Below are 14,283 nucleotides of genomic sequence, written 5' to 3'. Positions count from 1 at the left end.
AAGGAGGTTTGGACGCTCAGGGGAAGATTCTAGGAGATCCAGGGGGCTGAAGGAGACTTTGGGCAAGGGGAGAGTGGCAGCAGCACTGTGCAGGGGTATGGACAACGGGTGGGGTGAAGTCCCAAAAGAGGTTAGAGATACCCCTGACTGTGCAGAAGCCCCTAGGGAGTGAGGGTCAAGGATATCCCCTTTGCACAGCTGCCGGAGAAGAGGTGACAGAGGCTCCCTCCCCCCTCAAGGGGCAAGGGAAGCAGTGGAAACCCAGCAGCCATGGGTGTGGGTGTAATTCTGGCCTGTCCCCTCAGAGAGTCAGGAGTGGTCCCTCCTGGATAAGCCTTTCCCTAGCTCCTGATGTTGGAGCTCAGACACCCCTTTTCCCAGCAGAAAGATCTTAACTATGCGTTGACTCATGGGGAGGGGAATGTGCCTGAGCTGAGTGGGTGCTCAGGGCTGGGGCAGGTGCTCCACCGTTCTCTGACCCTCTCTTTGGGACCAGCCCCCAAGCCTCTCCCGCCCCCCACCCCACCCACTGCCTGTGTTACTGTGGCTGCCAGGCAGTGGGAGAGACTGGGATGGCCCAACTGAAGTCGCTGTCGTCAGAGGTGCCCAAATAAGAAGTGAGAGGAGGAAGTGGAAGGCCAGTCTTGGCGTCTAAAGAGCAGCTAGCCACCACAGGGCGTCAGCACCACAAGCTGGGGGCCTCCACATCCCACCATGGGCCACTAAACAGAGGCTGGGGAGGTACGGTCCCATCTGTCCCTTTCTCCTCCGGTTTTCCCAAACCTGTGTTATGCCTTTACAGCTGACATTTATTGAGCAGTAACCCTGGGCCGTTCACATTGTTGTGTGTGTGCTGCGTTACATACATGTGTGAAGTCACTTGGTCTTCCTAATAAGCCTATGTAATAGGTACCTCACAGATGGGGACACTGAGGCCCAGAGAGGTTGAATAACTCGCTCTAGGCCCCTGAGTGGCAGAACCGAGACTCCAACCCAGGGAGCCTGATTCCAGAGCCTGGGATCCTAACCCCGTGTGATGCTGTCTCCTTCAGTTCCTCATTCGCCCTACATTTCAGCCCTGTTCCAGGCCACGTGCTGGCCGGGCACTGGGCTTACAGAGGCTCCAGGTCTGGTTACGCGTTCCCATGCTAGTTCTGAGGGCCAGCATGAGAGGTACGGAGAGCCAAGTGGCCATATCTACTTGAAGAGGCCAGGAAGGGCTTTCTGTCTCCTGCCTGTCTCAGTCCGCAGGTCTGTCTCAGTCTCTGTGCTTCTGTGTCTCCTCGACTCATGTCACTGCCCCAGCCCCAGGCCCCTGGGGCCCTAGCCCCTGCAGGAGGTGTGGGTGGGAGGGGTGCTTCGCCACCCTTCAGTAATTAGCACAAGTCCAGATGGCAGGATGCTTGTTGGGTGGCGGAGGTGGGGGGGGGGCACAGAGGGTGGGTTGGGGACTGCTGGGAGCCAAGAGCTAGCTCCCTTAGTGTCTTCCCCTCCCTCCTCCCCCTTGGCACCACCAAGTGGCCATCAGCTGAGGGGCCGAGGGGGTGTTGGTGGGGAAACATGGGACTATATTGTGAAGCATGAGCACAGATGGACCCCTGGACCGTCTGCTGCCTGCTCCCGACAGACGGCATCTGTGGTGCGGGTGGGGGTGGGGTGGGGGATGGGGAGGCGAGAGGCCATGGTTTCTATTCTCTTCACTCCTGCGGCTGTCCCCGAAGGGACCAGCAAAAGGGCAACTTGTACAGTCTCTTGTGGGAAGGACCACCACCCCAGCTATCACAGAGGGCGACTCCACAGACACCATCTTGTCTGAAAGCCGAAGTGGACGCCTCAGGTATCACGGCACCAGTGTCTCGAGCCCTGTTAAGACAGTCCTCCTTCAGGCTGCCGTGGAGGCAATGTGCAGGTCAGTCTGCCCTTCTGCCTCCGAGTGAGGGCACAGCACCAGAGAACTGAAGTTCACACAAGTTTCCCCCTCCTACAGGCAGAGCTCCAGAAAACCCCCGAGTAAGGGCGGGCCCAGAAGACGCAATGTGAGGCTCATTGCATGATTACCTCAGATCCTGGAGTTGGAGAGCTGGAAAGGAAGGGTCTCATGGCCCCGTGATGATACAAGGCAGTCCAAGCACTCAGTGAAAGGAGGTAAACTGAGGCCAGGGAGGAGGGATGGTAGCGGAACAGGCACTAGAACCCACGAGATCCAAGGTCTCCTGACTCCAGGGACTGTTTAATTCAGCTGCTAGCAGCTCCCCTGAGAGCTCAGAGATCCTTGCCTGCTTCCTGCTCCACATCTCATCAGTTTCTCCAGGGAGGGGAAGGGGAGCCCAGGACGCCCCACTACAGGGTGGTGATGCCCTCTGGTGGCCATGTGTCTCTTGCTGGAAAATCTTCAAACAGGAGTGAAGGGCTGTCTGGTTCAGTGTCAGGCTCCGCCTTGAATCTGAGCAGGGTTCCCAGATCTCCCACGTCTCCTCTACTGCTCAAGAGGGTCTGTGTCCCACCGAGATGCCACGCTGCACTTTGGTGGTCGCCGAGTTCTGGAGTCCCGCCGCAGTCGCAGTTCGGAGGTTCTGTTTTTGCTTTCCCCCAGGGCTGCTGTGCCGTCGTCGGGGAGATTCAACAAACAGTGGCAGACAGCTGTTGGGCCTCTGTGCTACAACCAGAGGCCAGACACGCAAGGGACCTTGAAGCTTTGCATTCTCCCTCCCTCCACTCCTCCACGACTTCCTCCTAAGCCTGAGTCTCTTGTCTAGCATCTGTTCTCCCCATCCTATCTTCCGCAGCTTCTTAAAGCTCGGGGGTGGCAAGGAGGATGGGCGGGGTGGGGAGAGGGGAGCATGCCGCACGTTGCCCTCAGGGAGGCCTCGTTGCAAATGCCCCAGGCTCTGGGACCTCAGACATGTGCACACAATCTGTATCTTCTCCCCAAGCCAGTCTGTCTTTCAGAATGAGCTCCCCAGCTTTGCTTACTTTCCCTCCAGCTGCCCTGGTTCTTAGCTCTCAGGATAGGGCCTGCTGTGTGTGGTGGGGGTTCCTTCCACTCATGGCCAAGGCTTGAGGAAGACCCCTTCTCTTTGGGACAAGCCCCTGCTGGGATACCTAACAGTCACCCAGCCCGGTGGAGGAAGCGGGAAGAGCTGAATCTTGTCCCCACAGGCGGGCTCAAGCTCTAGGGAAGTTGGGGTACTTGGGGGCAAGAGCTCCAGCAGCTCGGGCTGCTCTGGAGTCTAACGCAGTGTCAGCTCGGGCATCGTCATTTGATTCCAGAAGGGGGAGGATGAGTAAGAGGTCACTGAGACTTCTCTCTGGGTACTGCCGCTGCTCCTGAACCGGGGAGGCGGGGAGAGGGGGGCCTTGGACTCAGCTGGTGCTCTGGTCGGGAATGAGGGCCTGGGCCCCCTGCCTGCAGGACACCAAGGGAGGCAGAGACAGCCGGTGGGCAGCTGACGGGGCAGGGAGTGGCTGTTTTTCTTAATGGCTCTCATGGCCCAACAGTTTCCACTGGATAGTGTGTGTGTGTGGTGCTGGGACCCAGGGGAGCCTGGCAGTGGGGAGGATCCAGCACGGCCCACAGAGCCAATTCTGGGGGGTCTGGGAGTAAGGGCAAGGCAGATACAGCAGCTTATTTGCTCTAGATCGGGGTGGCCTCTGGGTCTAGTCTGGCCAGAGGCCTGGGACCACTTTGCCTCTTGGGTGGGGATGGCAAGGTGTCTCCGACTTGAACAGGGGGACTGACGGAAGGGAGGGTTGACTCCCCAGCTTTCCTTACCGCATCCATGCGCTGCTGTTAGGACACAGGGAACTTGTTGCTTTACCTTGGCTCCTTTCAGGATGTGGAGATAGTGAGGGCAGAAAAGGGCAGTCCTCCAGGACTTGGACACCCCAGCCCTCCTCCCTCTGGGCGCGGACAGCTGCTGGGGAGCTCATCCCCAGTTCCCTCTCCCGGGGGACGGGGTGGAGCACCCACATTTCCCCCACCTACTCCAAACTGACTTTCCCCCACCCGACTCCAGAATCAGCTCCCCTCTTTCCCTCTCTGCCTCTGGTTAGTCCCCAAACCTGTGTGTTCTTCCCCTTGTCTCTTCCTTTGCTCCAGCTGTTCCCGTGCGACCGTTGCCGCTCACGACATCTGCGAGGTGATCTTCCCCGGACACGAACAGGATCACCTCATTCCTATTCCCTCCGTGAGGGAGCCGGAACCTCAGAGAGGTTTTAACCTATGGGCAACTCCACAGAAGCGTGCTGCTGAGAAACATTTGTGGTGGCCGAGCCCAGGCTCAAGGGGACAAACTGCTGATGGGCAGAGTCTGAGGTAGCTGTCACAAGTGATGGCACTGGTGGCCCCCAGGATGAAGTCCTTTTTATCTCAGCATGGGACAGCCCCCTTGCGCTAGCCAGCCATAGCCGAGGACATCTGTGGTTCTTGAATGGTGACACTTCTAAAACCCTCTCCTCAGTCAGCAGGCTGAGGCCTACAACAAAACAGAGATGTCACCTCTCTTGACCCCTAACTTACTCTCTGTCCTGTGCTCCTGGGTCATTCTATATCAACTGCTCTCCTAGCATGTCCCTCGCTGCATTGTGGTTGTCTGTCTACTAGTCCAGTCCACCAGTCAGAGAGCCCCTGGAGGGCAGGGAAGCACGGGGTTCCCTAGGCACCCCGTCTGTGCTTCCATGACACGTTACATATAGTTCTGTAAGGGGACTTGCCAGACTCTGCCTTATTGTTCTTTCTGTACAAACCATCTCTCTGTCTTGAAGGGCAAGGACCATAGACTGTCTTTGTATTCTCTCTGCATTAACACGTTAAGGTTGCTCAACAAATTAAAGAAAGCCTAGTCCATCCAATTGTTCTTTAAACCTTCCTATCTTATTAGCCCCCATCCATGGGTCCCAAGGAGGATTGCTAGATGGACCCAAGGCTCTCTGCCATATTCCTTAAATCCCATCCTGTCTGACCATGGGATGCTCAACGACTTCCGGAGTGTGGCGTCAGTTGTTTGGCTGAACCTGTCTAGACGTTGCTGTGAGGGTGTGCTTTAGATGTGATTAACATTTAAATCAGCAGATTTTGAATAAAGCAAATTACCCTCCTTTATGTGGATGGGCCTCATTGAAGGCCTTAACCAGCTGCAGTCCGTGAGGGAGAAGGAATTCTGCATCCGAATGCCTTCAGATCCAAGACTGCAACATCAATTCTTCTCTGGATCTCTAGCTGTCGGCCTGATTTCAAACCTGCCAGTCCCCACGGTCGAGAGTCACTTCCTCAAAATATCCATCCACCCAACCATCCATCCACCTATCCATCCATCTCATTGGTTGGGTTTCTCTGGAGAACCATAGTAAACCATTTCCCCCTCCTGCCACCTTCCTTATGCACCCCTCCTATGTTCCCAAGTGTCTCTTGAACTCTACTGCTTTACTTTTAATTTTGTTTTGGTTGTATTTTGCAAGCACGTTCTCCAGCCTGTAAAGATCAGAAGACAGGACCTGGTGGGGACAAAAACTGACAATGTGTGAAACAAAACCCCAAATGATACACTATTCAAAAGAATTCAGGTCTCCTGTGTCATGGGCCTTACAAAGGCGAAACATTGTTTTTTGTTTTTTTTTTTTTTTTTTAAAGATTTTATTTTATTTTTTTGACAGAGAGGTTACAAGCAGGCAGAGAGGCAGGCAGAGGAGGGAGGGGGAAGCGGGCCCCCCTAGAGAGAAGAGAGCCCGATGCGGGGCTCGATCCCAGGACTCTGAGATCATGACCTGAGCCGAAGGCAGTGGCTTAACCCACTGAGCCACCCAGGCGCCCCGAGGCGAAACATTGTTAGTAACTGTCAAGGGCACACAAAGGGGTACCCCATGGTTGCCATTCTTTCAGGATGGTAAAGTTGAAGCTGCAGTCCACAGCCTAGTGGGTTTTTTGTCCATGCCTGGCCAGATGATGGATTCTTCACAGGATGGCTTTTCGACAGGGTTGTGATTCCCTACAAGCCATGTCACCTTTCTTTCAACAAAGAAATGCAACAGTCACAATACCTTGCCACTTCAGAAAGACATTTGGACTTGTGCTATTACCTCTGTCCGCAAATGAGTTACGGGGAGGGCACAAGGACAATTTAATTAGCAGCTAATCCAGGTTACCGGGATATGTGCCAAACTTAAAGCCAATTTTTAGAGGTCAGTTACTTGATTTTCTCCAGCGCAATAGTCTTAGATGGGAGAACAATGGAAAACTCTGGATAACAATCAGAATTTTTATTTTTTAGATTTTATTTTTAAGTAGTCTCTACACCCAATGTGGGGTTTGCACTCAACCCGGAGGTGGAGAGTCACATGCTCTCCCTACTGAGCCAGCTAGGTGCCCCAACAATTCGAATTTTTAAATCTTGACAGGTTGGAGCCATGAGCACATTCTCTGGTAAAACTTAATAGGGCAACTTTACAGGTCCTGCACTTAAGTTCAAAAAAGCAGCTTCCCGTGGATGGGATGAAGGAGGTGGCCGGGCTCCACTCAGCCCATGAGATGGAAGTCCCAGGGTCCTCAGATGGGACCCGCAGGAGTCAGGCATAGTGTCATGTGTGTCCCAGTCTGCACTTCAGCTAATGCCCGAATGGGATGCTATGTGCCCTTGCCGGCCCCAGGCTTTTGCGACATTCAGCGGGGCGCAGCTGGCAGGGCAGAAGAACATGGAACCATGCGGGCAGGACAGCACACAGGCCAAGAGGCCACAGTCTGTGGTCAGACATCCCAGGTCCAACGTCTTTTCCACTCCATGAGCTCCATGGACAGCTTACTGACTTCTCTAGCCTTCGGTTCCTAATCCATGAAGGGAGGAGAGTAATGCCCACCTTGCACACTGAGAATAAGGGCAGTGAATATATGTAAAGCAGATTTGGGGCACTGCTTAGCAATGAGCGTCAACGTTAGTCAACACCACTAACTGATGGAAATGGAAGGAACCTCCTGGCATAAGAGAGTAACTGCTCTCGCCCGCCCTTGGAGAAGATGCCCGGAGGCTGCCTGGCTCCCCATGACGAGGGGCTTGCTACCGAGCAGGTGGCCTACAGGGGAAGGCATGGGCCTCCCAGTAAGTGGCAGGGGGCTGCAGGGGAGCCCAGTGCCTGACACCAATGCACCAGGCAACCTCTAGGGTCCCAGCTACACTTGAGCTTCCATGACCCCGAGGACTTGGTATCTTGGGTTCCCGTGGCCTAGAGAAAGGCATTCACCGCCACCCACATGCTAAAAAGCCAAGCAGCCACTGAAGATTCCCATCTCCAGGTCACCTACATGCCCCCAATTCACATTTATTCTCTAATTGACAAGGGGGAAAGCACAAACCCAGCAGAGCTCTTCGGCTGCCTTCAAGGCTAGGTGGTTGGTGATGCACTGGGATCAAGACCCTCTTTTGTACAGATGAAAAGGCTAAAAGGCAAAAGCAGCTACAGACGAAGCCTGAGAAAAGATGAGTGGTTTGCTCCCACTCCCTCGTCCAGGCTAGGCCAGGCTGCCCGCCGTGTGTCAGAGAGGGAAGAGGGCTGTGTTCAGACCAGCTCCTCTTCTGACCCCATGACCGTGACCGGCTGTGACTGGTGCACGTGGGAGGGTAGCACCACCTCCTCACAGTGTCTGCCCCCTGCCCTTGCCCCCGACCAGAGCTGGGCAGTCGAGCTACACACACAGAAGACAGCGGGCACCAGGAAAGCTCTGTGAATAAAACTTTAATAATGTACAGCAGAAATTGGACAGGCTCATTCTTATATTAAAACAAAAGATTTCCTATATTACAACTTATTTACATTTGCATACTGAAGAGGTAAAGTGTCTAAGTGGCTATTTTACAGTCCTTTCTAATAAAATGTACAAAAACAAACAGAAGTACCGAGAATGCCGTTCGGGGGCCTTGATGGCGACGTGAGAACGGGCTTGGACTTGGTCTGTGAATCCAGAATCCAGAGGTGCAGGTAGCCCTATGGATCAGGGTTAGCCCCAGGGGCCAAAAACCACGGCTTTAGGCTTCAGTGTCTCCCCAGCTCTCCAACTCCTAACTCCTGGTGTTAAGAGCAGTGGGGAAGAGGGTGAGAACTTCCCCAAAGACTGCTGAGTCTTCCCCAAGGTGCAGTGAGGCCAGAAGGGCCTCCCGGGGAACAGGCCAGTGGCTTGGGAGGCCCTGGGTCGAGGAGTGTTGGCAGATCCCAGAGGCTGGTTGTGACTGGGGCACGGGAGTCTAAGTTCCATCACCGCCTCTACCCTGCCAGGTTCTGCTGCAGGGCAGACAGGTGGGGGATGGGGGGGCATAGGGATCAGCAGGGATGGGGAAAGAAGGTTCCCCCTAATGACACAATTGGTATTCAAGGGAAATCAGTCAGTAGCCAGTAAATTGGCCCAAAGGGTGAGGCAAAGATCTCCTTTAATGCAAGGAAAGAAGCAACACATCGGGAAAATAAATAGGAAGACCAGGAGCATTTGGGAGACCCATGTAAGCAGGGAGAGGCTCACCCCTCCTCCACGAGCTTTGGCAGAAATCACTGGGCTGGAGGAGGGCCCGCTCTCAGGCTGCATACATCATGTGCCTCCCCTGGGGGCAAGAGAGGGGGCTTAGAATGAATGCAGTGATTTAGGGTCTCACTGCCCACCACCGGGCTCTTTGGGGTGGGGAGGCACCCTGCTCCTCAGTGGTCTTCTCTGCGAGCAATCATTCCAGGCTCAAAAGGCTCTCAGAACCAACTCTACAAACATCTGCTCTTGAACCAGGCACCCACTAACTGGGGTCAGTCTCTTCTTCAGTGCTCCAATAGGGGGCCCACGCCTGTCTTGCTCATGTATAGTATTCCAAGTGCCCAGCACAGTGCCTGGCACACAACAGGCACTTGGCAAACATCTCGTGAATAAATGCTGGAGGGAAAGTTGCAACCAGTTGAACAATGCACAGAAGGCTAGGGCCCTGATGCAGAAACCACTCACAGAACTGGGGGCTGGGGAGGGGGGCACAGTGCAAGACAGACTGACCTCCAGGGCAAAAAGGGAGGAACTCTCGCTGCTCAGTGGGAACAGGCTCAGGTGCAAGGACAAACATTTCCAGTGTGATTGAGCTGTGTGCGTTTGATTGAAGCTTTTTTTTTTTTTTTGCGGTTGTTTCGTAGGAATTTCTTTAAAAACAAAGAGATTGAGAGGTAATCATCACATAGAGATGGTTTTCCTTTTATAAACACTTAATAATATTAAAAAAAGTTAAAATTCAGACCCTTCCAATAAAATTAAGAAAGAAAAAGAAAGAAAGAAAGGAAAGAGAAGAGAGAGAAAGAAGGAAGGAAAAAAGAAACAAACAACCCAAATCACTCCAGTTAAAAAGTTATGGCTTCAAAGTTATTATATACCTAAGATATGCTGAGCAAATCACCACCCACAACCGTGTTTCTAGACGTCATTAAATACTATACTCAGGTTAAAAGAACAGATTTGGCTCGGGCTGTTCCCTTTCATAGGGCCCCTGAAGTGGGTGCAAGTCTCACATCTTCCCTCCACCATAATCAGATAATCCAGTAAAAGACCCATGCAGATGCCTCCCTCCCACCCCGGACTCCCTCCCCACTCCTTGCCCCCCTCTCCCTTCCCCACCCTAAACCCATCACCACCAAAAATATACACTGCTGTTTCCAGAATCTGGGATATGAAAGACAGATGTGACATTCCAATCTGAGTCCCAGGATCTGGGCTTCAAATCCCTTGGCCCTTCCTGCTGCTGCTGAGGACGATGCCCTTGGGCTGGCTCATTTCCCACGGCTGCCACTAACTGCACCGCCTGAGACTTCCACCAAGATTCTTTCCCCGCCCACCCCCACGCTTCACATTTGGACCCAAAAGCCTCGCCTGACATGGACAACTGGGCCAGCTTTGGTTCCACAGTCTGAAGTGGAGGTGTTGGCATGGGGTGGGTGGGGCAGCCTGCTGGGCAGGGAGCCCCACCACGGCATGGGGGTCCTGGGGCGGGGAGGGGCCGGGAGTAAGACCTCTGGGAAGGGCACCAGGGAAACCAGACGCTGCTCACTACCGAACAGAGGCACCAGCACGCAGAGACGGCATGACAACCACACCCCCGACCTGCACATGCACAGAAAGCTCAAGCAGGTAAGTGTGCACCTACAGACACACACATACACACACACATATGTGTAAGAGCGTGGCACGGACCAGGCACAACAGGGGACGCACCTCGGCACATGCACACACACACGCACGGCTGGACAGACAGGCAGCAGATCCCGTCTCCACTGGCGGGCCCTCCAGATGTCCGCAGGAGGGAGGAGGGGAGCCTGGGGCCCAGAGCTGCCTGTGAGAGGGCGCTGTCCTCTTGGTGCCTCTGGGGTTGGTCCCTGGAGGAAAACCCTCAGTGCTGCACGGCACTGGCGCCCTGGCGACACTCTGCTTCGTCCAGGCCGTCCAGTCCGCCCGCCAGCGCACCGGGGTTGCGGGACTTCCCACCACAGCCGGCTCGAGTTGTGGCATCGAGTTCTCCGCACCCTTCGCTCTCAGAGTCTCCATGCCGTTAGGAGGTAAATATAAAAGGTGTCTGTGTCTCAAACCCAACATGGGAGTGAGGGAGTCTCCCGGGCTCGGTCCCTCTTTTGGGCCAGGACTCCTGGCCACAGAGGGCTGGGCAGAAACGAGAGGTAGGCCTCCATCGTACGCTCAACGCGGCAGCTCTGCATGTAGTTCCCACTGCCCAGGGCTGCGTGCAGGGGAGGGAGAGGCTTAGATCTTCACATCTTCCTGCACGCTGAGCTGTGAGAGGGTCTTCTTAATGCGCAGAGCGGTCAGGCGGGCCGCGCCATTGGCGTACCAGCACTCCCGCATCATCTTCCCCATCACCCGTAGAGCCTGCACAGGGAGACCCAGACGGCGTCAGTCGGACCCTCACCCCTGCCCTGGAGAGGCCTTCCCGACCACCTTCCTGAGCCCCGGGACGTCTGGGGCAAGCTTCCTTCCCCTTGCTTCCTCGGGGGCCAGGAGAATGCTGTGCCTGGAGAGGGGAGATGTGCCCTGCAAGTGCCCTCGGCCAGCCATCACCGGAGTGCTCTGGATGGGGGTCCCAGAAATAGCCAGGGCTCCGAAAATCACTTCTGTCAGGCTGGAGACTCCCTCTGCATGATTCAGTCCTAACTGGTTTTCTAAAGCAGCACGTGAACCAGGCATAACAGGGGCGCCTCTGGGCACGCACACATCTGCGAGCCCACGGCTCACAGGCACAGACTGGGGTGAGGAGCAGCAGCAACAGGGCCCCTGAAGGCAATCCTGTCAGAGGCAGAAAGCTACACTGCCACTGCCTGGACTACACAGGCGACCACCATGGTTAGGCCAAGAGAAGGGTTCTGGAAGGTCGCCTATGAACCTCTACTGGTTCCTGAGGGCCATAGAAGTCCCCAGTGGCTACCCTAGGCCAGCGGTTTTCAAAATTTCAAAGACTGACCGAAGGGTGTGTGGAACAGGGGCAGTTAAAGACCAGCTCTTTTAACCTCACCCTCATCCTCGGAAACCCCGACCTGAGGGCTCCAAGGAACATTTTGGAAAATGCTGCTCTATTATGCAACAGGAAGACATCACGTCAAATGTGAACTGAATGATTTTGTTCTTAAATGCACCAATGCCCCCTAGTGGTTTTAATGCCTAAAAGCAGCACCATGAGGACCAAGGAGGCCCACATGCACTTGGTTCCGCAAACCCTGCTCCTGGGAAGGCTCTAAGACCCCAGAATGCCATGTTTATTAGGAACCTGCATTATAAATTTGCTCTCATTTCAATTCCCCCCCAAATGCTGTCCCCGCCCCACTTCAGATGCCACCTCGCCCAAATTCCAACCCTACACACCCTCCTCCCTTCTGAGTTTTTAGAAAAGCCGCTTCCCTCACAGACATGCCTTCTCCCTAAGTCCTGTCCTGCCATTCTTCTACATCCAGGCTAAGCTTCTTTCCTGGATGCCTCTTCTAGGCTCTTCCACAGAGCTCAGCTCACCCCTGTGGTTCCAGAGCCATTTTTCTAGTTAGGTCTAATGCTTCCCGCTCAGTTTTTGTTTCTGTCTCTTGTTGACCACCTCACTTGGCTTGGTCCCCAAGACACAGATTTTTCTTCTTCTAGGCTCTCGATTTGCAAGGGAACCCTACAGTGACCAGGACAAGACGCCGTGGCCCCTCAGGGCTTAGTATACGACAGCACATGGTTGTGCATAACTGACACACTCAGAGGTTACCTCTGGGCACAGCCTCCTTGTTGGAAAACCCTTTTTCCTTTTTTTTTTTTTTTTTTTAAATTAGGAAACCCTTTTTCTAAAGTAGAAAAATCAGGCAGATGGAAAAGCCACAGGAGGCAGGGAAGCTTCCTACCTCATAACTCTGCCACCAATTGGGGATGTTGGGACGGAGCTTCTGGTCACATACGACCTTTCGCATTTCCTCAATGGAAGGGTCAGAGGGCACTAGGTCATAATATGGCAGCTGATATTCTTCATGGACTCCTGGGAGAAAAGAAAAATATCCACCTGAGTTATCAATAGAAGGAGGGCAGTACTCAAAAACCTACAACACCACTTCCACTGTGATCTATAAATACCACTTCCCGCTAAGAGGAGCCAGGGCTCCCTGGAGAGGTGGGTGGGTTCCAGGAAGGGGATAAGAGATACACGAGATTAGCCAGGAGTATCTTTTCCATACGAAAACAAGCAAACTATCAAAGACTACTAAGGTCCTGTCAAAAGGCACAAACTTGGAAAGCTCCCCTGTGGCCAAAGATGAGAACATTTAAGCAAAAGTAGGGCTAATTAATCACTTCAATGGAAGCAAATATTTTAAATCCACCAGTTCACGATATTTAAAAAAAAAGGGGGGGGGGACACCAAAAACCTCAGTCACCTTTGTAGAGGGAACAAACTATTTTGAAAAACGGTAAGTAAATATAAAGATCAGAGTATTTTTCCTTCCTTCCCTATTCAAATTACATTTCTTGGTAACTAAACAACTAGGGGAAATTTCTCTTTAAAGAAAAAATCCAGGGATGCCTGGCTGGCTTAGTCAGGAGAGTATACAACTCAGAGTTATGAGTTTGAGCTTCATGTGTGGAGTAGTTTACTTAAGAACAAATTATTGTTTAAGAAATTAAAAAAAATTAAAAATCTAGCTAATATTTCAGGATTGACAGTATCAGAATATTGGCATTTTTCAACCTCTAATGAATGTGGATTTGGACAATGATCACTGATGGCTATTAACATCACAAAGAAGACAGAACCAGCATTATGAGCCTGGTAACAGAACAACTTTGGGGGAAAAAACTGTGTGTGTGTGTGTGTGTGTGTATAATTCTCATCATTAGATGTAACTATCACAGGAAATCCACAGGAATAGAAGAACATGTGAATGCCAGGAAAAGGTAACTGGCAAAATCTAGATAGGAAGCCTACAAGGCAAATGACCTAGATTCTCCAATGGAATAAACTGCAAAGGAAAAAAAAGCAGAAGGGGGACCTGTACATTATAAGAGACTTAAGATGTGTGTCAGCCAACTGTAGCTGATGGACATTATTTGAGCCCTAATTTGAACAAACTGTTTAAAAAATCTGGAGACACCTGGGGAAATCTCAACCTGCACTGGTTAAATGATAATACTATTCACTTTTAAAGTATGATAACAGTGTCATGTTTTTAAGTTCTTATCTTTTAGAGCTACAAACTGAAATACTTTCTGTAATAAAAAGCTAATTTAAAAATTCCAAGGTAACTTTCCCTGCCTTTTTCCAGGAAAAATTCTACTGTTCTGAGCTAGTGGGGCAGATCTATAAACAGAGTCTGACTTGGTAATTATCTAAGGGGTAGCTGAGAAACTATGCTCTGGCCTCAGTCAGCCAGTGTTTGAATCCTAGCTGATTAGTGTGACCTTGGACAAATTACCTAATTTTGCTGTGACTCATTCTCATCTGTAAAATTATGAAAATAATAGTACCCACCTCTTAGGTTCTGCAGGACAGATTCAGTGAGTTCATACACAGTGAGTAGTGAGTAAGTATCATTATTATAGAATACTCAGCCCCAACTTCTGGGGAAAAAATTAACTTATTCACAGTTTAAGACCTGTGTGACCAGATTTTTCTTAAATCTGTTTTATCTGTATATAATGATGCGTATTTCAGGGGTGCCTGGCTGGCTTAGTCAGTAGAGCACACGACTCTTTAAAAAAATAATAAAATAAAATAATTATTATTATTTTTTGTCAGAGAGAGTGAGCGAGCACAGGCA

The 14,283-nt window shown here is 52.2% G+C and overlaps 1 protein-coding gene across 1 annotated transcript in view; it reads right to left on the bottom strand.

Annotated features, from left to right (window-relative positions):
• Positions 1-9,584: 9,584 nt before the first annotated feature.
• Positions 9,585-14,283, bottom strand: part of LOC111157829 (activin A receptor type 1B) — a 33,487-nt gene continuing 28,788 nt past the window's right edge. Inside the window, exons 8-9 of the mRNA XM_022519502.1 lie at positions 12,379-12,509; positions 9,585-10,879 (exon numbers count right to left, since the gene is read on the bottom strand). Of these exons, the coding sequence (XP_022375210.1) occupies positions 10,754-10,879; positions 12,379-12,509 (257 nt within the window). The 3' untranslated portion in view covers positions 9,585-10,753. The remainder of the gene's footprint in view (positions 10,880-12,378; positions 12,510-14,283) is intronic.

The sequence above is a fragment of the Enhydra lutris genome, unplaced genomic scaffold (genome assembly GCF_002288905.1).
Source record: "Enhydra lutris kenyoni isolate GAN:26980312 unplaced genomic scaffold, ASM228890v2 scaffoldscaffold56, whole genome shotgun sequence".
NCBI classification, from domain to species: Eukaryota; Metazoa; Chordata; class Mammalia; order Carnivora; family Mustelidae; genus Enhydra; species Enhydra lutris.
The sequence above is the reverse complement of the archived record's forward strand: the minus strand, read 5'-3'. Positions and strand labels throughout refer to the sequence as shown.